The sequence below is a fragment of the Sinohyriopsis cumingii genome, chromosome 3, assembly GCF_028554795.1.
Source record: "Sinohyriopsis cumingii isolate HCF-2022 chromosome 3, ASM2855479v2, whole genome shotgun sequence".
Classification (NCBI taxonomy): Eukaryota; Metazoa; Mollusca; class Bivalvia; order Unionida; family Unionidae; genus Sinohyriopsis; species Sinohyriopsis cumingii.
In genome coordinates this window covers 56,448,882-56,474,285 of record NC_142963.1, presented here as the reverse complement: position 1 = coordinate 56,474,285, position 25,404 = coordinate 56,448,882, and the positions used below count along the sequence as shown (strand labels likewise).

Below are 25,404 nucleotides of genomic sequence, written 5' to 3'. Positions count from 1 at the left end.
TCCATACAGAGCATGGAATTGTTCTGTCCAAGTCAAAGACAGGTGTTGACATTAGGTATCTTGGCCTACCTATTTTAGTCCTAGAGACAGATGATATGTCCTTACCTTCTCCCTCATTTGTGAGAGTCTGTCAAGTTCCTGCTTAAGCTGGGCAATCTGGTCCAAGAGCTCATTAGGAACACCTGAAAAGTGATAAAACATTTCTAATTATTGGTGTCAATGTGTGTCTTTACAGATAGCAGTTCTCCACATTTTTAAAATAAAGAACAGGAAGGAGCAAGTAATGACATGTAATGTACTATTAATACTTAGCTCTAATCAGAAAAAGTAATTTTCTGCTTATAAGTTTAACAATTTACGCAAACTGAAAAAATAGGTCTCTCAGTCCATTGCAAATAACCATAACACTTCAATCATCATTTTATCTCCAAATTAAAACCATTGGGAAATCAAAAACTTCAAAATAAGTAATGTCAGCCCATGTTGCAGTAAACCACTGCTACTGGTCCTACCTTAAACTGTATAAGAATTATGCATAGTCATTAGGTGAAGGGTGATCAATTTTTGCACCTATTTATGGTAACTGCAACAACAACAAAAATGACTAAATAAAAAGTTCTAGCAACTTCAGTTACAAACTTGAAGGTTCATGGCCTGTGCAATGACATTTAAGTGGTCCCGACTGTGCAATACTATTTAGGTGGTCTCTGCTTGTAATAACATCTGAGTAGTGTCTACTGTGCAATGAAATTTAGGTGGTCTCTGCTGTGTAATGACATCTAGGTGGTCTCTACCATGTAATGAAATTTAGGTGGTCTCTGCTGTGTAATGATATTTAGGTGGTCTCTGCTGTGTAATGACATTTAGGTGGTCTCTGCTGTGCAATGATATTTAGGTGGTCTCTGCTGTACAAATGACATTCAGCAGGTCTCTGAGATCGAGGAAATTTTCAAATAATGGGTGAAGTCATTTGCCTTTGATAAGTACACATACCACTGCACAGCTTCCAAGCCAATACTTGAAATATAAATACACAAATTGTTACTTTCTACAAATAATTTTTGGTTTATGCTGTCATGGCTTTGTCTGGTTTGGTGTACATCACAGCAGCACAAGCTGGTTATTTAGTGCTGAGGCAACTGTGGTAAAGTACCAAGAACACACAACTGTAGTCTACCCTGGCTGATCCAATGGTAGGATTAAAAACCACACCCTTCAAGTCACAAGTTTGGTACACTATCCAATGAGCCACCTCCTTGACTGTCTCTTTCAGTCACCTCTTACAATATGGAGGAGCACACTTCATGTTTATTCTACATCACAAAGTCTGTAGCAGTCTGCTAGAGGGAGATTTATCAATGTCCTGATAACATATCAACTGCAGCATATTTGCTTAATTCAAGTGACCATGCTGCCCTTTTCGGACCAATATCCTTCTGAGATACACGTGCCATTTCTTTAGTCAAATATATATTAAATGTGTGTTCTGTCTGTACAACAATATACTCTGCCTGTATAGGCAAACACTAGAATATGCATGTATGTCCTGTGTGTATGACAATATGCTCTGACCATATAGGCATGTATGTCCTGTGTGTATGACAATATGCTCTGTCCATATAGGCATGTATGTCCTGTGTGTATGACAATATACTCTGAACATATAGGCATGTATGTCCTGTGTGTATCACAATATACTCTGTCCATATAGGCATGTATGTCCTGTGTGTATAACAATATCCTCTGTCCATACAGGCATATATGTCCTGTGTGTATGACAATATGCTCTGTCCATATAAGCATGTATATCCTGTGTGTATGACAATATGCTCTGTCCATGTAGGCATGTATGTCCTGTGTGTATGACAATATGCTCTGTCCATATAGGCATGTATGTCCTGTGTGTATGACAATATGCTCTGAGCATATAGGTGTATATGTCCTGTGTGTATGACAATATACTTTGTCCATATAGGCATGTATGTCCTGTGTGTATGACAATATGCTCTGAGCATATAGGTGTATATGTCCTGTGTGTATGACAATATACTTTGTCCATATAGGCATGTATGTCCTGTGTGTATGACAATATACTCTGTCCATATAGGCAAAACCTAGAATATGTATTTGGGGAGGGTAAAAATTTCATTAAGTAAGTTTTAGCTACTATTGCATTGCTTTCTTTTATCAGGCTGCCAAGTTTCCAGTCCAAGCTAAATAGTCCTTTCTCCAATTAGTATTGGAAGGCCAGAATTGTAAATAAAATGGTCACAGTCAACACCGAGTATCTTCTTTTGATCTGGAACAATGCTACAGGACACCAGAACATGCTGGAAGGAGGGAATTTTTACAACAGTAGCAGTTCAGTAGTAAATAATAAAAATAAGTGGCGCCAAAATACATTTTAACAGCAGTAACATATTAATGAATTTTCCATTTAGGAGGGAGAATATGTCCCAACAAAACCAGTATAGAAAGCAACTGCATTTACCTGTATGGCAGGAGTATTCACTATGTTGGCTGATGGAAGGTTGGGCCACATGTTGTGCTATTTCTACAGGTGTACAAAAGATTTAAGGTAAAAGGAGAAGGTAGTGTTAGGCCACCAGAGTGTTGTTCTCATAAGATCACCAAAGAAGAATGATTCAAATAGGTCCATGATTTAGCAATAGCCTTAATCTTGCTGGTTTTAATTCTCATCAAATAAATGTCCACTCTTGGTGAGGGACTGATAAGTGATAGTGAGGACAACCTACATGGAGACAGTGGCCACTGAAATAGCAGAGGAACCTTTGACATGTAGAAAGAAATGATTCCAACCCTTCCATATCCTTTTAGAGGAAGCCAAATAAAACCATAACATCCTAACTGAGCAAAGGAGTCTATAATGCTCATCACCAGCACAGATAGGATGGAGACTGGGGATCTCATTGGAAGAGGAATTACTGAAGGTAACTGATTCTGAGCCAGAAACCAAGCTTAGTAAAGAAGAGAAACTGAATTAAAGTTACTGCTGACCCTGTAAACATCCATTTCCACTGACATGACATGAAGCTCATTCCTTCTTTTCACTGATGTTAAGGTGATTGTCAATGGAAGTTTCACTCAAAGGTTCTTAAGGGATCTTTGAAATGTGCAGACATCACAAAACAAAGTTCCATCTAGGCATCAGGGAGCAAAATACTGATTTCTGAAGGCCAAAACATCCAGTGAGATCAGACAGATGCCAAATGGTGGAACCCTAGAAAACTTGTGAGTATTAGGTAAAAGGTGGAGAATCTGACTTGGTGCAGCATTTGTAGAATTATTTTGAAAGGTGCACACATGTAGGTGATCCCCCTCCCCCATTGAAAAAGTGTCTCACATCACCATATGGCCCCATCTCGAAAGGATGTCCATCAAGATATTCTATTTGCCTCATATAAAGCAGACCTTGAGAGTGATCTCCTCCAAGACTGTCTATCAGAGGAGGTTCGAGACTTCCACATAAAGAGAAGGAGCATGTGTATCAGAGGTACATTACTGCTGATGTACTGTCTAAGGCAACCATGACATAATGCCACATTATAAGGATGACACACCACTGTAGGGCTAAAAACACTGGCCATATTTCCAGTTCAAGGTGCATTTTTTCTCTGGATGGTCTAAAATCCCTGAAGAACTACCCACTCTGGCATCAGGTGAGCACCCCATCCTGAATCTGATGTGCTGATTTAAAGAAGGGAGTCATTTTTGGGCATATGAATTTTGACATATTTCAGAAAATGGTCCCAATTTATCCACCAAAGAAGGGGCTGGTGAAAGTCAGATCTCAGGGGAATTCAAGCTGATGGCAGGTCCTTATTTGGTCTCAAGTTTGATTTAAGCAGAAAATGGAGTGGGTGCAGGCACATTCTCCCCCAGGGGAACTAATTCTGGAGATGCATTCAGAGTCTCTAGTAAAGAGAGGTAAAGACAAGCTGACAGTGGTTCTAAAACCATGGGTCATCATACTGTTTTGAGCAGGTCGCAAAGACCAGCCATAACAATTTGAAATTTCCCAACTCCATGTTCTATTTGACAACGCGAGCCTTAATATGACCTCTCAAGATAGAATACTTGGTGTATTTGTAGATAACGATTTTACATGGTCTATTCACATTAAACATGTTTCAAAAACAAAACAGGTTAATTGTTATCTTTGGCTAATGAGGAAAATCAAAACATACATTCCTCTTCAGTATAGGGTTATCTTTTATAAAAGTTATATTCAGCCATATCTGGACTACTGTAATGTAATTTGGGGTAATACCTCTAATTCAAACATAACACTTTTAAGACTCCAAAAGAGGGCTTGCCATTTAATTCTAGATCAACATATAGACAATTTTCAGGATGCAATGTATAATATAAAGGTTTTAACAATACATGAAAGAATATTTCTTAGAAAGGCCAAATTGATGTATAGAGGATATAGAAAAGCCATTTCTGTCTATCTAAGCAATATCTTTCACCAAAGAAATGCTGATGGTACTCCAAATGTAAGGTCCATAAGAAGTTAACATTACATTATACAAAGACCAAAGAAGGAATTGTTAAAAAAAGGTTTTCAATATAATGAATGGTCCACTGGTATGGAACAACATTCCCAGTGACATAAGGCAAGCTCCTAGCATTTCTTCTTTTCATAATCAAAGTCTTAAATGGATGAAATCTTAGAAAATTGAACAGTTCAAGTACAAAAAATACCACCTGCTTTTCTGTAATTTTGCATCATTTTCATAGCTGAATTTTTTAATGCAGGATGATATTTTATGTTTATTCATGTTTATATTCTCACAGATGCCTGTGAATGTGTTCGAGGCTTGATACTCTGAATTTTAAAATTACTTAATTATTTAGTGTCAAGCCAGACTCTTCACATCATGTTGTATATACTGTATATATTGTACATAACAGATAGAAATGCCTCAAGGTAGATTAGTTCTGTAACTACCATATTTACTGCATATGTTGGGACACGATAAAATAATAATTTTTTTTCCTGTCCCAGAACAAATGGTGAAACATTTTTTCACTTTAGTCATACGTCCCAAGACTTAAAAAACGAAATAAATTTGTATTGCATTTATGTTTGACCCCCCATGCACGTTGCAATAAAAAAAAGATAAATAAAACGCTTAATTGATAATTAAAATAAAGAAACTAACCTGTGTTATCATTTATTCCTTTTTTTCAACATGAGCATTAAAGAATAAAATATTTCCAAGAAATCCGTGTAAGTGGCGTATGCTTCCATACTGTAGCGTGTATCAATTATGTCCGATACCACACACCATGTTGTTCATTGACATGAACACTAACAGTTGTGTGTGGTTGTGCTCAAAGGTTTGAACATGTTATCTGACTGAAAACTGGAGCCAACAAAATTGCAAACAAGAGGGAAATAGTCAACCGATACCTTGAAGACGACATTCACGCATGATACGATGTTGGGTGGAAAATAATCAAGATTGAATTATATCCAGGTCTTACTGTACGAGTTTGTCGCAAAAAAAATTTGTCATTTGAAAACACATTCACTTGAGTGCAAGTGACAATCTTTTCACCCGCTCGGGTTACAAAATTATCCTTACTATTTATCTGCAGACATCAATGCTCCTTTGTGTTAATTGTAACCACAGATGCCAAGCACATAGAAGCCCTGGTGATGAATAAACATGACTGGCAGCAAGCAGTTAACTCCTTCTTTGAACCTACCGAGAGGACATCAAAGACAAAAGTTTTTTTTTTATTACAAAGCAAGCCGATCTCAGAAGCTGACTTTGGTTACTTTTGTTTTGTTGTAAAGGATATCAATACAAAGGTTATTTTATTGCAAAGCAAGCCGACATCGGAAGTTGACTATGGTTTCTGTGAAGTGAGCTGATTTTTTTTTTTTAATATACAAAGCTGGCCGAGATATGGAAGTAAACTGTGTTCATTTTCACCTGTATTCACGTGAATTTCGAAAATAAATTGAAACAATGGAACAAATTTTAAAGTGACACAATATAGTGCTTTGTGCACAGATGTCTATGACCCAGCAATATTTGGAGAAAATAAAATCATGTGATGAATTCGTGAAGGCCAGAAGAGAAGCAAATTATTTCGCAAACGAGAGGGAAATAATCAAACGATATATTGAAGACAACTGCCATTCATGCATGGCACGGTGTTAGGTGCAAAATAGCCAAGATTAATTTATTTCCAGGTCTACTGTATGACAGTATCTCGCAAATAATAATGATTATTTGAAAACAAATTCAATTGAGTGCAAGTGACAATCTTCTTGCCGGCGCGGGTTACAAAAGTATCATTACTATTTACCCGCAGACATCAATGCAGCTTTGTATTAATTATTATTACAGATGCCAAACACATAGAAGCCCTGGTGGTAAATAAACACAACTGGCAGCCAGCAGTAAACTTCTTCTTTGAACTTACCAACAGGACATAAAAGACAAAGGTTATTTTTATTACACAGCAAGCCGACGTCGGAAGCCGACTTTGGACTCGGAAGCCGAATTTTTTTTTTTAAAGGATATCAATACAAAGGTTATTTTATTGCAAAGCAAGCTGACTTCGGAAACCGACTATGGATTCTTTTAAGTGTGCCGATTTTTTATTTTTTTAGTTTTGAATATACAAAGACAGCTGAGATATGGAAGCCAACTTTGGTTCCTTTTCACCACTATTCACGAAATTTTTTGAAAATAAAGTGAAACAATGAAACAGTTTTTAAAGTTACACAATATAGTACTTCGTGCGCGAACATCGATGACCCAGCATCATCCAGAAGATTTGGAGAAAATAAAATCACGTGACGAATTCATGAAGGCCAGAAGATAAACATCATTTCGCTGACAAAATGATCATTAACATGGACGAAACTCTAGTGTACTTTGATTGCATTCCTGGATGGACTGGCGATAAGATGGGTGTCAGAGGTGTGAGAATTAGCAAGACTAGTGCAGATTTGAAAAAATCGGACTTTTGTCCTTGCAGTTTCTGCTTCAGGTGGTGTGTTGCCTCTAACAATTTTTCACAGTATGAGAAAGCTATAAAAAAAAAAAAATATTAATGTACCAAAATAATAGATCGTACGTGTGCAGGAGAAGGGTTGTGTTGATGAGATGCTGCTGCAGTGGATTAAAGAACTTTTATCTCAAGTACACAGTTTTATATTTTTTAAAATAAAATTTCAGCAGGAGTGCAATTTCCGACATGTAATTTTCGAATGATTTAAAAGGTGTCCCACAACTTACGACTCGAAAATAACGATGTGTCCCAGAACATACAGTGCACAAAAAAATTACTTTCAAAATTAATTTATGGTGTCCCAACATATACGGTAAATACGGTAACTGAGTTACCTTCTCTAAATAAAGTCTTTATTATTATTATTATTTTTATTATTATTATTATTATTATTGTTTTCATTATTATTATTATTATTATTATTACCCAAGTGTTAATTTTATAGTATTTTTTATGGGTTACAAGGCTAATATCCTGAACCTAATCTAGGTTGCCACCCCCAAAAGGTCAGATTCATAAAATACTGTCAGAATTTGAATATCTCTGTAAGTCTAAAGGTGTGTGCAAAAGGTTTTAGGAATGTTCTATAAAATCAACTTTTAATCATATTAATGCTGCAAACATCAAGAAAACCCTACCAATTTATGACCTCATGTCACATTTCACTGCTGTCCCTCACTAAAATACAATTTTGTCTCAACACTGATGCATCATTAACTGACAGCCTGGAATTGGCTCTCAGGTTAAATATGTGTTGCAGAGATGAAGCAAATAACTTTTGCTAATGTCAAATCCAGAAACCACAAAAATAAATAAATAAATAAAACAATGCTTATACAAAAGCTAATTATCTAGATACTAAAGTGGTCCCTTTCATGTAATCATTAAATTCCTTTACCTATTGGCAATATAAAAATATGAATTGTCAAAACAACTACAATAAATCCACTTGTCTTACATTTTTATTCAAAAATTCAACAAATAAATTCTTTTAAGATACTGGATTTTAACAAGTAAAACTTAAATTTACTGCCAAGTACTGAACTAAAAAAAAATTCAGCACAGGAATGTAAATGTTTTATACAAACGAAACCATCTGCATCATATGAGCTTAATGAATGACTATGGATTAATGAAGTGTACGCAAGACTGGTTTTATTCTTCATCTCATTATTAATATATCTGGAAAACCAATATACCTAACAAGATATGTGTCTCTAAATCAATGCTTCTTGATTTACACAGAATACACTATCACAGGATCAATATCGCTTAATTGTTTTTATCCATGTCTAATTTCCGAGTCATGAAATTCATCAAGGTTATTGGTTTTCTGAATGGTAACAATGAGAAGTCCGAGTATGGAAAACAATCAGCCCTGGATTTACCAACAAAACTTAAGTCCAGACTTAAACTTAAGTCCAGATTAAAGCAATGTGATTGACTAAAATATGAATCTGGGTTAAATTAACCAATCAAATGTCTTAAGTCTGGATTTAATTTAAAGAATGATGTTGCTTAAACTTTTACCAGTTTATCCAGATGGGGAGACCGAATAAAAATAGCCTATAGTACCCAAAGTATAGATTAGTCAGACTTTTCTCTGACCCATCCAAACCTATATTAGATATTAACAACAACAAAAAAATATTAGACATTACAACGATTAATATACCCCAACATAAATGTCAAAATATATAAAATGCGGTTGGAACGATCAGAAAAAATTTGAAATAAGCTTAGGTAAATATTTCAACATTTCAAAAGCAATCATATTTAAAACTGGATAGTTTAATGTATTTTACACATTAAAAAATGATGCATTTTCAGTCAACTTAAATGAGCAAATTATTCACATACTGGCAACTCTGCCTGAATTTCATTTCAAAGCAAAATACTTACCCAAACCTTCAATGTCAGATTTGTTGATTTTATTCTTGAGCTGCTCCTAAAACAAAAGAAAGAAATGAAAATTAGATCTCTGAACTTTCACTGAATTTTCCACACACCAAAATACATGATTTACACAATACCACAATGTGGCCAATGATTCTCTGGAGTTCTTGCAATCCTGACCTACATATAGACTGACCAATGCTCAACAGATAAAGATGAACAGATTAAAGAGCCACAAAATGCCACTTTTGCAGCCAGATACAAGTTGCCGCTTTTGCAGCCAGAGTCCTTCACAACAAAAATCTGAACCAAGTTCATAGGCTACTAAGATGTGAAATCCAAGCCACTCATCTAGTATAACCCACTAAAGAACTGACACTCATCTAGTATAACCCACTAAAAAACTGACACTCATCTAGTATAACCAACTAAAGAACTGACACTCATCTAGTATAACCCACTAAAGAACTGACACTCATCTAGTATAACCCACTAAAAAACTGACACTCATCTAGTATAACCAACTAAAGAACTGACACTCATCTAGTATAACCCACTAAAGAACTGACACTCATCTAGTATAACCAACTAAAGAACTGACACTCATCTAGTATAACCCATTAAAAAACTGACACTCATCTAGTATAACCCACTAAAGAACTGACACTCATCTAGTATAACCTACTAAAGAACTGACACTCATCTAGTATAACCAACTAAAGAACTGACATTCATCTAGTATAACCAACTAAAGAACTGACAATTTCTTCTCATTATTCAGGATCATATTCCGAGTTTTGCCCATCTTTGGTTTCAATCTCACTGAATAAAAAGATTGTGCAGTCTGTGATATTGGTAATATTCACATTCATTAGGAACTACATTCGTGTTTAACAATTGATACATTCTTTAAATTGTTGAATATATTGAACATCTTAATAAACTACACAATAACTGGTTAAAATTTAACACAAAATATAATGGCTAGAGTGTACATAACCACTATATTCTGTAACCAAAGTCAATCAAGGGCCACAATTTAGTTACAAAAACATAAAATTGACTGTTTTTAGAATCTTGTAAATATTTTAATGTGCTAAACTTTGCGACATTATATTTAATGAAATGAAAAAGATGTGCATGTAAGTATTCACAAGCTAAATTGTTACCGGATGATCTAAGTGAATAAATGTTTCTTGGTATATAGATATTCTATATTTTCTTAGATTATATTGTAAATAATTCAGTATACTCCCAAACATGCATTAGTTTGTCATTTTTTTGTAAACTTGTTCTATTGAAATTTAAGCATCATGCAATCTAAAAATAATCTCTTTATCTTTCAAACTATTTCTATATGGGAAGAACACTGCACAGCCACAAACCAATGATTCTATATAGTCCCAATCATATTTAACATTCTTTGTTTTACTTATGCAAGAAATATTAGTTGGCAGGATACTTTCTGTTGAATTTTCTTCCAATTTCTTCTAATTTCTTGATTTATCATGAAAACAAATGTTTCATGGTTTCTTTAGATTCTGTATTTTAATCCATATTTGATGACACATCAACATTATCAGGCTAGCACTGAAAAACTAACATGCCAGGATGCTCTGTGTCAGGGTTGGTCAAATTCTTTCAACAGTTTTGGGAGATAACTATCATTTGTATCAATCTAATTCAAGGTAGAAAATTTTCAGTCAAATTTGATCCAAGTCTGTATAGTGGTGTTTTAGAAGAAGTTGTTAAAGGATTTTCTATTTTTAGTAACAGCAGCCAAGCAGCCACATATGAAGTCAGATTGGCATCATTTGAATGTACCTAAAAGCTATTCATGCCAAAATGCTTTCTGTAAAATTTGGTCAAATTCTGTTAAATAGTTTCTGAAAATAAGTTACTTAAAAGACTGTCCAGTTTTAGTAATGTTGGCAATATTGATCACAAACTGGCTTAATTTGTCTAAATATAAAAGCCTTTATTACTGGTGTACTTTCTGTCAAATTGTCAATTCTGCTAAGCACTTCTGGGAAGCAGTCATTTTGAGTTTTGTCCATTTTTAATGATGAGAGCAATATTTGGTGTTAGACTTGCATCATTTGTGCAAATCTTAATGCCAATCTGTGACAAATGTGGTTAATTTAGGTCATGCTGTATTTGAGAAGTTATTTTAAGAATTTTCCACTTGTAGGCACACTTATCATATAAAATTGAAAACCATTTATACCAGAATGCTTTCTGACAAATTTTGTCAAACTCTGCTAAGCAGTTTTGAGAAGGTTTAATGTTTTTCTATCTTTAGTAACAGTGGCCATACTTGATGGCAGACTGGTATAATCTGAAGGAATAAAAGTGAAATACCCTCATAAAAGGATGCTATCTTAATTTGGTAATTTTCTGTTGAGCAGTTTTTGAGAAGTTATTTAAAGACTTTTCTATTTTCTGCAATGGTGGACATATTTTATAGCAAATCAGCATGATCTGAACAAATCTGAAAGAACTTCATTCCTAGATGACTTTCATCACATTTAGCCAAAATCTGTTTAGAAATCTTTGAGAACAAGCCATTTTGGCGGTTTTCTACTATTAACAATGCTGACACAGTGCAAGATCATGAGTTTCCCACAACTTGTTGTCCTTTGCTTCCCAAATCTTCACCCCGGGTATGATTTTTCATCTGGAAAAAATTGTAAAGCAACAACTTTTCTTTAGTGATGTCAATCCACATCTGCTTTTTTCAAGGTTAAAACTATGGTGGTGAAGATTTAATTTATTTTGAGGTTGAATAAATGACAAGAGAGTCTCAATTTATGAAAAAAACACAATGTCATTTAATGACTGATTTATTAGTTTTAAAAGAAAATTAATTTAGAAAGCATGGGTAATTATTAAAATAAATGCTGGAAGATAATGAGTGAACACTCAAGTTAAATAATACCATGAACTGGAATGGAAAATTTCCTGGTGCAGCTCATTTCAAGTTAATGAGATCTTTAAACATGTTAATGTTTTCATGAGTTTCTTCTGCACATGATAAAATGTTTATTTCAATAACGATAGTACAATGCAGATGACAAAGTTACAGTTGTAAAACTGCCAAAGCAATGAAGAGTTTCTATTTATTTAGTACTTCTAGTACATTATGTACTACTATTTTCCTTTTGCTCCTTTAAAATGTTGTGTATTCCCCAAATTTGGAAGGTGGTGTATGCAGCGTTCCTGCCTTTGGGATCCTAGGTGCATCACTGGCATCATACATACATGTACAAGATTGAAAGCCATCTATGCCAGGTTGATTTCCATTAAATTTGGAAAATTCTGTTAAGTGGTTTTTAAGTTGTGTGTCTATTTTTTGTAATGGGGGCCATATCTGATGGCAGATTGGTACAATTTAAAAAAGGTTTGAAAGACCTTCATGCCAGGATGTTTTTTTGTCAAATCTGGTCACATTCTTTTAAGCAGTGTTTGAGCAAAGTTGTTTAAACATTTTTTCTACTTCTAAGTAATGGTAGCCATATTTCATGGCAAAACAGCATCATTTGAACAAAATTTGAAAGACCTTTATGCCAAATGATTTTTGTCAAATCTGGAGAAATTCTGCTGAGCAGTTTTTCAGAAGATTGTAGACAGAAATTCCATACTGACAATGGACAACACAAAAAGGACTATACCATTAGCTCACTTGGCATTATGGCCATGGTGAAGTAAAAGCTTGGGAAAAAAGCACTACTAATACACAATCACTATGCAGTCAGGAGTGGATTAATTGCTGCTATGGTGGAAGTGATAATAGTTTTACATAAGAGCCGATGGAAGAACATAAGCCTAGAGACTATTATCCAGTCACTTTTATGACACTGGAGAATTTATATTAACAATTGAACCATCATTTTAAAAATTATTGTTTTTTCTTTTAGAAGTATTTTCTACTATTGTTTCAAGTGTAACCATCAATGGACCAATATTCATCAATTTCATAAGAGATAGCTACTACATGTACTGGTATATATATATATATATATATATATATATATATATATATATATATATATATATATAATACCAGTAGCAGCTATCTCCCATGAAATTGATGAATATTGTTCCATTATAAAAAAAAGTGATACCTTTCCTGTATGATGTTTGATTCCCAGCTGTGTTTTATATATTTGCTTGTACATATGCTGATAACTGAGGTTCACAAGGAAAATTAGTTTTTGTACTAACACTGTCACCCATATTATTATTATTATCATTATTATTATCATTATTATTATTATTGTTATTATTATTATTATTATTATTATTATTATTTCTAGGCATACAGCTAACCAAAATTGCTGTTCCCATGCCCTTGAAAAATCAGCCTAAATTAGTCTAAAGTGCACTATCTTTAGCAGCTATTAAAATGGGGAAATTGAATTTTACCAAACTAGACAATACCTGCTTCTGAAAGTGCAATGAATAAATTACAAAATATATTTTAACAAAGTTTTATAAAGTTATTGGCTCATTTTTTTTAAACAATTAACTGTAAAGTCCAGGAAGTGAAAATGACCAAGAAAGCAAGCAGTTTTTTCATAGGCACACATGAAGTAAGGCCAAGCTGTATGCTCTACAACCCAAATTACCAATCATGTACCCAAATAAAGGAAATTAAAAGTTCTTTTAACAATACCTGATATACACAAGGTAATTTTTAAACAGCCAGGATAACCAGTTAGGAAAACCTGGGTGATTCTTTTTCATTAAAAATCTAACCCTGTGCAAAATATGAAACCTTAGAGTACCACCTTACCTAAATCTGACTTGCCCCTCTTTATGCATAAAAAAATGACATGAAAAACCAGTGGATATACTTTGTAACTAACATTAGCAAGACCAGTAAGTTTGTTATTATTCTTAGTGATACAAGCTTTATTTGAAAACACAAAATCGACATTATTCCATCAGCATGGAGGAAATGAAATCTCTCAAAGACGAAAATGTGGCTTTTGAGTATTCATGAAAGTGGACAGTTGAAGCACAAGTCAAATATTATTGTTTTAAACACAAACTGAACAAAATTAAAACACAACTACATGATATTATTTCAAAGTCTTAAGTGATGACTAAGGATAGAATAATTAGATTCACTCATCCAAAAATGTACATTGTGCATAAAAAGTTAAAGTCCTACGTGATTTGTTAATTTAAATTAAGTCTGAAGAAAAGTCAAAGATTAAGTTCTGATTTCATGACATTTCATCAATATAAGCAACTGATATGATGCAAGTTCAGTGTACCTCAATGTCATCCACTCTCTTAACCAGCACACCATGATCGTCGCTAAGTTTCCCAAGTCGCTCCAAAATATCCAGAAGTTGATCAGATGGTCCTGAGCCTGTGCTCATTCGGGATGTGCTTACTCGGGAGGAGGATGGTCTTGAAGGCTGTGTCAAAGAGAAAAATAAATTACATTCATTGTGAAGCAACATTAGTTTGGTCAAAATTTTGAGTAAGCTGCAAGTGAAAACACTTCACTGTCACCTGCATTCAACAATTAGACAGACCTATCCCAAGATTTACTGCAGTCTGTGGTTGATCCACTCTTTATCACATTACATTCAATCACAAAAGGAAACTTCTGTCAATTTCACAACTGAATATTCAACCTATAAATGAGAATAGCCAATTAATAAAAGAAGGTGGCATAAAACAGCAATGGCCCATGAAATAGTTTTTAAACAGAAGTCATGGATTTCAATGCTGAACTCTCTGACAGTCTTGTGACTCCACACAACATGTTATAATTTGTACTCATTAATTTCAATCAGGTAATGACTGACATATAGTATTTGTTAAGGTCCAACAACACATCAGAAGTTTATCATGGCAACAGTATGAGATTTGACAGAAAGCTGGAAAAGAAACACAAACTAGCTGTTCATTTTACAGCAACATATACATTTAGAACCAAACTGCAACCAACACACACTCATATCTACCACAACATATTGCCTTAGCAAATCTGGGTCTAGCAGCTGAATACAACATTGTACATAGGTAAAACTAAACATCTCAACTACCAAACATAATTAACTTTTTTAGTCCAGGGCTGCAAGTATGGTACCTGAAAGTATTACAAACTATTGGAATTGTTATTTTAAAAAATCAATATTTTTATATGAAGTCTGCAATTTTAGTCAGACTAGTATATTTATCATAGATGACATGTAACAAGCTGCAGATGAATGATGATAAAACTGAGGCCATTCTGATCACAACAAAGACTTTCTCATTCACATCCTTTACCTCAAACAATAAATATCAGCAACACCAACATTAAATTCACACAATCAGTATGAAACCTAGGTGTTACTCTGGACAGTACTCTCACACTGCACCAACATGTCGTGAATATATGCAAGGCTGCATATCTTGAGCTGAGACGCATCAGCTCCATTCGCAAATATCTTTCAGTTCATGATTCTAAAATACTTGTGTGTTCATTAGTACTTTCAAGACTGGACTATTGTAACTCAATTCTGTCTGGTTCATCTCAATATCTACTCCAGAAACTTCAAAAAGTTCAAAACACAGCTGCTCGGATCATACTAAGAGTACCATGATCAGAGCACACCTCCCCGCTTCTCTGTACCCTACACTGGCTATCCATTCAATCCAGATTCAAACACAAAATTTGTTCTCTGTGCTACATTTCACTGACGGACTCTAGTCCAACATACCTATCTGACCTCACCCATGTGTACACACCAGCAAGATACTTATGCTCCTCTTCTGACAATCGTATACTCATTATTCCCACTATGAAAACAAAGTCATATGGACAGCGTTCTTTTGCATAACAGGGCCCAGCAACGTGGAATGAATTGCCCATTGAACTCAGACACAAAGACATAGTGATACCATTCAAGAGTGCTTTCAAAACTCACTTATTTCGACTGCAAGAACAAACTTAGACATAATAATACTTCCTACCTTGAATATTCTCAGCATGTTTTTTATGTTTTCTAATTTCATGTTGTTTGTTTTGTAATCATATCATTATATATTTTTTTTATCTTATAGGTGTTGTCTAATGTTGTAAAGCATTTAGAGCTTCCAAAGATTAGGCGCTATACAAAGTCCTCATTATTATTATTTATTATTATATGTATCACAGTCTATTCTATGGTACAAGCCAAACGGGACATGTTGGCATTCAACACAGACTATTTCAGTAATGTGTGTCATTTTTTAGAATTTGATTCTACATACCTTTAAGTGGCAAGTAGTCACTTCATTTTGGATTCATATATATCCATATTCTATTATCCATATTCTATTGGAAGGTCATTATTTAGATGCCCCAATAGATGCATATGGCAAAATCAATGTTAAAGCACATAGACATTTTTGGATGAAATGTACCTAAAGGTGTGATCTAGTACAATTTGGATTGAATATTGCATGCTGTAATGTCACAATGAAAGCTACACATATCAATAAACAAATTCGTACTACCGTCAATTTGTGATGATTCTACTCAACACGCTCTTATTTTGACCCAAGTTTAGTACATGGTCACCATTTTAAAAGTCCATAGCGATAGATAAGTTTCATCTGGAAGTTTCTTGGTGACAGTTAAGGTGCAGAACATTCAATAATCAGGGTTGAATAGACTTTGGTTAAAGAAAATTAGTTTTAAACTTTTAAAAGAACAACTCATATTTAATTTAAATTGAGTAAATATGCATACATGGCCCATGTGACTTACACTATAGGACAGAATTACGCTAATTTCTAAAATAAACTGAGCAGACAATCAACCAAATGCATGAAACTTGAGCAATATTATCTTCAAGCACTACCTTTATTTCTTCATAAAGTCTCTCCTAATGTAAAAAAGTCCTCCTTTTTTTTCAAATGGAGGGGGAATTTCAATACTTAATTTTCATTTCCAAAATAAACCCTGATAATTTACTGCAACAAAAACAGCTATCAAAATAAAAATAAACTTTCTATGAGCAATGTTACTATTTTGAAAAGTAATACATGGTGGAGGAGGGTCATGGTTCTTTCAAACAAATATTTCCACTTAAATTGCAGTAAAGTAAATACAACTAAAACACAACAATCAGCAAATCTGATTCTATCATTTACTAATATTCTGGACACAGTACAATCAGAACTGCAGATTAACCATAGTATTACTCAGGCCTCTGGCCAGCAAGTCTTTCAAATCAATGAACCATTCTGTAGATAGGTAAAGAAAAAAGGAATCTATCAGAAGATCTTGCCCCATAAAAGTCTTTTCACGTTTTGTTTATATTTGATAAAACAAATAGTTTCATATTTGGTTGAAACACAGCCTGCAAATGGTAAAAGAAATTTAAGTGTGGAGTACTTCTGGAACTGAAAGGGTTTTATATATATTTATTTATTAACAGAGGAATGGGAATGCTGGGAATTTAATTTGTGCTTTTCTGGTGTTGAGCATTGTGGAGATCAACTGAAATCAAAAGCTCCTGTTATGGTTTTGTGTCTATTCATCTAATCTAAGAAACACGCATTCTAACACTGTATTCATGCCAAAGATATTTTCATTATGTCTTTGGAACAAAAGCGAATAAATCAAACTGCTTGCAATTAATACCCTCTGCATGAGATGAAATTACAGTGGGTACCTGGTGTTCTAAAGGTAAATAAAATGTCTGAACTGAAAATTCTACTACAAGAGTCTAAAATAAATTCAATACACATCTGTTCTAAGCCTAGATAAATTGTGAAGATGAAAATCAAAGTTACTTTTTCCATTTTATGCAAGGCATTGATTTTTATACACACTCTGATTTTGGTTCAACAATATCAACATACTTGATAACCTTGTCAACGAAAGATAACAAGTATAATTATGACTGTAGAAAACAGCATTTATTGCCAGGGCCGGATTATCCATAGGGCAAGGTGGACAATGTGCCCAGGGCTCCCGAGGCTCAAGGGGCCCTATATATTATCATTTGATTTCACAGGCAGGGCCCCTGCGGCTCAACAGGCCCATATATTATTGTCTGATTTCAAAGGCAGAGTGCCCAAGGCTCAAGGGGCCCTGTATATTATCGTCTGATTTCACAGGCAGTGTTGTTAATAGTGCTGTAATAATATATATGGACAAGGCAGGATAGCTATCGGCCCCTATGATGGCTGTGCCCAGGGCCACCAAAGGCCTCAGTCCAGCCCTGTTTATCACTATTATTAATAAGCCATTAAAAAATGTATACTATGTGCCAATCTTCAAGCTAATGAAATATCTATTTGCAGATGTTAAACATTACAAAATATTGCCACAATAAAGTAAATCTTTGATTATTGATAAATTGCAGAATACTACAGCAGACACACAGGTGCCCATTTTCTTGTTGTAATAAAAATAGTTACCACCAGGTCGGGTGGTCCATACATGCAAGACTGATGGGATATTTTATATAAGTATAAATATACACATTCTTATGGGCATGTAACCTGTGAAAAGGTACATAGTGACCTACCCCTTTTAGGTTTCTTCATTATATAAACATTTTTATAGGCATATAACCTGTAGATGGGTACACAGTGATCTACCCCTTTTAGGTTTCATCTGTATATACAAAATTTTATAGGCATATAACCTGTAGATGGGTACACAGTGACCTACCCCTTTTAGGTTTCATCCTTATATAAAAATTTGTATAGGCATATAACCTGTAGATGGGTACACAGTGACCTATCCCTTTTAGGTTTCATCCTTATATAAAAAAATGTATAGGCATATAACCTGTAGATGGGTACATAGTGACCTACCCCTTTTAGGTTTCATCCTTATATACAAAATTTTATAGGCATATAAACTGTAGATGGGTACATAGTGACCTACCCCTTTTAGGTTTCATCCTTATATAAAAAAATTTATAGGCATATAACCTGTAGATGGGTACACAGTGACCTACCCCTTTTAGGTTTCAAAGGTTGACAAGTACCGGTATATGCTAATGGTTCACTACAAAACTTATACAAGTTCACTAACTTTTAATACTAATCACAACTCAATTAATTTCTTGTCTTATCCAATCAGATGTTGATATGAATTTGCTTTAATAACAAAATACTGGAATGCTTGAATAAAAGAAAGTAATTAACCCCACAAAAAGCAGTACAGTGCATGAACTAACCCACAGTGATGTGTTCGTTCAGTAAACAAATGTAGCCATACAAGAGGTATTCTTATTGCAGTACATTGTGCTTCACAAAATAATGAAAAACCAGAAGTAATAGCTATACCTTCAACCTCAATCCCCAAACAAACAAAAATAAAAAATAATAAATCTAGAAAACCTGACATTTATTTTAGGGCAATTATGAAACAAGTTCCAACCACTTTTGACAGGTAGTCTCCACGGATCATATGTTTGCATTGGAAACTAAAACACAGTAGAATTAAACCTTTGATGTTCAATGGATGAACACTTTCTCTTGCTGGATGTGGAACAAAGCACTGATCTTGAGGTGAAACAGGCTCAAAGCAAGTGCTACAGCTAATAATAATAATAATAATAATAATAATAATGAAGACTTTATTTAGAGAAGGTAACTCGATTAGTTACAGAACTAATCTACCTTGAGGCCTGTTATGTACAATATATACAGTATATACAACATGATGTGAAAAAACTGGCTTGACTCTTTTTTGTGTTCTTTCAATGGAGCAATCCTGGACTGTTCAAAATCTCTGCACTGCCCATTAAACAAAAATGCTTGCAGCAAACTCTCTAATTCTAAAGCAACACTGTAAAATTAATTGTCACTCTGAAAATGATACCTGTTAAAGTTAAAAGAATTTTCTTAAACCAGCAATCACAGACAATGTTATACAATACACGGAATCCCATTACCATAAATAAGCCATCCCCTGAAACATGTGCAGTGTACTCCCCAAAAGTTGTGAATAATTTATTTCATTCCCATGTTTCTTCCCCAAAGTGTCCATATTATATGGTTCATGTTTTTTTTCATATAACATAAAACAAACATGCACAGGTAATTTTACAATAATTTTGATTCAAGCAAATTATTCAGGTAAAAATCTTCAATAATCTATAATTTTGTAGAACTATATACTAGTACATAAGCAATAAACTTAAATTGAATGATCCAAAACTGATAGATATCATTCAGAATAAGTCATTACTTTAAAAAAGAAATTAATATTTTTATATAAAAGAAACTAAAGAAATTAACACTGAAAAATAATTTTGTTTAAGTTATCTATGTCTTAGAATAACCACATATTTACACTTTTGAACCATCACATTTCAATTTTTAACTTGATAACTTTTCATAAAGGTAACTTGCAATCAAAACCATAATCCAAATTTAGACAAAGTTAATTATAACTGACATCAATATCTTAGCAGGTTAATGTCTGGACATAAATCTTTTTGGTATTTTCCTCTATATTTTCAAAGTCTGTCTGAAGACAGATCAATTGTGCATCCTGAAGATTACCATGTCAAGAACAGAAAAAGAAAATTTGTTGATTCAAACATTCAAAAGTAACAATACCATTTTATTTAGCACGCTATTACGATAGATTATTCACAATTAGTAAGTCACAATTAATCAAGCAGCAAGTCAAGACCATCGATTCCTCATTTTTCTTACAAAAAAGCTTACCTTTATCTTCAAGCTCTGGAAAGAGTCATATGTAACCCGTTTGTACAAATAAAAATCTAATAACCAGATTAACATCTTATGTAATTATGAAGAAATGCTTTATGTATTCGTGGTAACCAATTTAACAATTGCTCCACCCCACCCCCATTCCAAATTAGATTCAGCTTTCCTAAGCAGTGAAGCAGTTGCATAACATAATGCAAACATTGAGAATATCATGCAGTCACTGCTTTTTTTTAATAGTGAATGGGAGCAATATGTTCAAATACAAACTAGACATATTTTGCAGTAATAACAAATGTTGTTATCCATGAAGTGTAGATATCATTTCTTGCTTGTTTTCCTGGCAAGTGACAAATCCACAAGCTCCACAAAATACCTACCACCAGCTGTTAGTCAACTGTTGTTTAATTGTTGCTTATTCAAAATTTCAATAGAATACTGATCACTTTCAAGTTGGGCTATATTTTACTTTTTTCATTACAAAATAGCATTGGGGTGATAGGATTGTTTGACAATGAAGCAGAGAGACAACAACTTGGATACCGGTAGCTTCAAATATACAATATTACAATTTCACCATCATTCACTTATATTTTGTGAAATATTTACCAGTTATCAAAATCTCCAGCTCTATTAACAACAATAAACTTCCAAAAGATCTTTGATACTCTATTTATTGAAAATTAGTATGTATGGCTATCTCTGATCTAGAAATTTTTCAGTTTGCCATGAACGTTGCAATAGGTAAATTGGTCATTTTATCATATTCTCTTCTTGCTGTAATGATTATAAGGCAAAATTTAGTTCCCAAAGTATTGATTCATGAAACGTTATTATTTCCAAACTGTCAAAAAAATATTATTTCTACTTTTCATAACATGCTGAGTCATAGCGACCTTTTTCTGAGAATATTTTGTGATAAGTTGCACTTGGTTTTGAATTTACTAAATATGGAAGAACTTTCACTTTGTAATTGCAAAAATTGTACCATTTCCCAGGTAAGTGTACATCAGGTCTGTCATCACATAACGCACAGGCAGATCTGGATCTGTGCAGTTTGTTAGGAGTAATCAGTAAAACAAACTAACTAGAGCTTGTTCTGCAGGCGCATCATGCTACGGCAGATCAGAATCTATTTTGTTTGCAGTCTGACTTGACTTATAAGCAAATATATTTGTTATTTATTTCACCTGTGATCTGACTGTGTTAGACTAATAACTTGTACAATATTCACTTGCTACTGTATGTGCAAATGTCAACAGAGTTTTGACTAAAAGTTGCAATGATTCGACTCAGAGGTTAGCGTGCTGGACTCATGACTGAAAGGGTGTAGGTTCAAATTCTACTATCGAGTCTGCCTGAGTTGGTTACTGATGCATGACTTTGGGCATGACACTTTACTCTAACTGCCACAGTACAAAGTTATCCACTTGTTTTGGTGTTTTGTGCTGTGAAATACCAAACCAAACCAATCTTTTCAGCAAACCATCTTCCTATTATAGTCTTCCTGGTCACAAAATTAGGACATTACTACTGAATGCAAAATCATTTTAACTTTTATTCCTATCTATTTTTGCTTGCAATTGACATTTTACCATTTTTTATTTACACATAAGAACAAGATTATCATATCCATTACAAATTCTAGGTAGGACATTATGGTGTATATATGGAAATTTTATGTTACAATTTGGAAAAGTGAATAGTCAAAGTCATAATTATTCAACTCACTTATGGTTGTAGGTCGTAGAAGACATATTGTAAGTGGTCATAATTATAGAAATTACCATATTTAAGCAACACAAGCCAAATTTACCCATACATGTAAGTGTTTTATTCAATTTTATACACATCCATACTGTATCTCTAACGGTGTCAAACACCATTAATAACTCAAAATATGGCAAGGACAACACTGTGTACCTGAAACCTGAATAATAATAATAATAATAATAATAATAATAATAATAATAATAATTATTGATTCTTGAACAATGTTGAGTTGAAAGCTTGGCTGACATAATGGTCAAGATATAACATGTACAGTATTAATATTATCTACAATAAAGATACATGAAATAAATAAGGTAAGTATTAAAACAGACTGGAGGTAATAAAATACAGCAAGCTTGAAAAGAAAAAAAATATTGGATTAAAATAATGTGTCACATTTGTGTTTAAAATCAGTACAGGCTGTACATTATTTAATATAATTAGGTACAGTGTGACCCCACTATAGCATGCTCCATCATAACACAAATTTGGATATAACACGGTCGTGGTGTGCTCCCGAAATTTCATATACGTGTTTTTCTCATGCACGAAAAAAAACTTTCTTAAAAGTATGAAAAAAAAACCAGCTAAAAGTTGATTATCATTTTGGGGAAGATTGCATTTGAATAATACAAGACGATCGTGGCTCCTGCAATTTTATATGTATTTTTCTTGCACACAAAAAAGTCGTTTTTTCTTCTCAAAAGTACGAAAAATAACATGTAAAAAGTTTCTTCTGGGATCACGTATAGCTTCGCCAAACTTGGATTTTTTTTCCTTATTGGTGGCAAAACATACCATGTGGCAATTTTTTTTATTGGTGACATTGTTGGCTGTTTTAAACTTGTATATACAATCATTGGTTTGGAGTGGAGAAATTCAGAGACCCCATGAAAGGAAGCCGCAAACAGGATATAAAATGTACTGAAATGTATCTATTGTTACATAAACAAATTCTTTGTCCATATTGACAAACCATCTAAACAGTGCATTGTTATATCATAATCTGCTTCTCTTGACATCTTGCATGAGTACTGCATGTTGTGAGATATCCGCTTTTTTGTTGTTGACATTTCTGGTAACAGAGATCAACCGGACAAGGCATTATCTCATAATCTATCTTTCATCGGATTTCTGACTGCTCACTAGTAATTAATGTATTTACAAAGACTGGCATTTGTATGTGGACGGTAAGTAAAATGCCTCTTCTTTTCAGTCAGAATTAAATCCCTCAGAACACCCATTTGTTAAATTTCTGACGCATGGATGGAAGTCAGCATCACGATGCTACCACAAATGTTAAAAAACACACACACACACACACATCTTACTTATTGGTTTATTCAATAGACAGGGAGGAACAGTAACTAGAATAGACAAATGACGGCCAATTCCTTTTTAAAAATGTACCCAGATAAAAAAGTTTGCAGAAATTTCAAAGGAAACATTACCTTTGGAGCATCAAATGTTATGAAAACGTACTAAGCAAATGGGGAAAAATCAGTTTCAATCATGCAATACAATTATTTGATGTTGCCACCACAATATAAAATGGGCATATGTTTGGCTATCCAAAGCTGTCCTTTAGCAGTGACTTCAATAATGCATGCACCCCTCATCAAAGAAAGCCGACTACAATCTTCAATAAAACAAAGAACTTTTCTTCAAATGAAGTCAGTACCAAACTTACATAAAGGTAATGGAATCTAATTGATTTTTGCATTTCCAACATGACTGGAACACGTTAACTGTGCCGTGAAAGTTTCCTTTTTGCAGGGAAAAACTTTATGCTTACAAACTCTACCAACAGCGGCTTAAAACACTAACTTTTACTGACTTGGGACGTACCAAAAAGTAAATGTGCTTCCTCATTCATTATGTGATTGTGCTATGTTTTTCAACTGAATTCAGGCCAATATGACCTGTGACAAAATTATTGAATATTTTAAATCTCTGTGTGTGCATATTTTCGATGGAATCGCTTGTATTGTGGATTCAATGTATATGATGAGATTCACGGGTGAGTACACGGTGTTGATACTCTATTCATGTTATACATTAGACATGTATATATAAACAGTATTCACAAATATATACCAATTCATGGTTCTCTAAATAAAGTAAAATATTATAAATGTCTTCTCTGCTTACACTACAGGTGTATTTCTCAAATAATATGCATCAATTTAAGATGGTAACCATGCCGATGAAACATATTTTACCGCCTGCATTTATTACCCCCCCCCCAATTTTTTGGGGGTACATGCATCATTTTCTTCAGCTAACTGACCTGGTTGCTCAAAACACAGTTCGGTCTATAACACAGTCGGGTTCTATTGCTCCCATGAACTACCGTGTTATAGCGGGGTCACACCGTTTATCATTTAATATCATTAGGTACATTGTACTGAAATTAGATAAATCACATGCATTGATTGCTGGAAAAATGTACACACATAGATTCCAATACTGGCATTTGAAAAGCTGTAATTAATAAGGCTTTGCATATCAAACCTGATCTAAAAAAATTTACAGTTTCTTTAATTCTTCAAAAGGATTTTAACTTTCATTTAAATAAATCATAGTCTGGGCTCAATCTGCAAAAAAATGTCATAAATGCTTCTATTCTTTTTCATGCTGGTTACCAAAACATAACCCTTTTGAAGCAATATTATTTATGAAATGATGAAATGGCAAGAAATTTAAACCATTTAAGATGATTTTGCTCCAGCATGTTTTTAAAAGAAAAAGAGCAGCCATTTGGACCTGATGTTATTAATTTGGTTTTATTTTGGCACAGAAATACAAGTAGGTTATTTAGTGCTGAGGCAACTGGAATAAAGTGCCTTGCCCAAAGCCAATCTGGTAATAAGGATTTGAACTCGTACCCTATTGGTCACAAGTCTGCTAACAAATGAGCCACTATGGCTGTTTTACAGCCATATGGAATATATATTTGTCAGCATTGGAACCTGTGCATCTAGT

General features: G+C 33.9%; 1 protein-coding gene across 3 annotated transcripts in view; it reads right to left on the bottom strand.

The window, feature by feature from the left end:
- The window catches only part of LOC149802896 (uncharacterized), a 138,331-nt gene that overhangs the window by 72,726 nt on the left and 40,201 nt on the right, over positions 1-25,404 (bottom strand). For all 3 annotated transcript variants that reach the window (XM_089952383.1, XM_089952384.1, XM_089952385.1), the window contains exons 5-7: positions 14,238-14,384; positions 8,962-9,007; positions 106-182 (exon numbers count right to left, since the gene is read on the bottom strand). In XM_089952383.1, the coding sequence (XP_089808509.1) occupies positions 106-182; positions 8,962-9,007; positions 14,238-14,384 (270 nt within the window). The remainder of the gene's footprint in view (positions 1-105; positions 183-8,961; positions 9,008-14,237; positions 14,385-25,404) is intronic.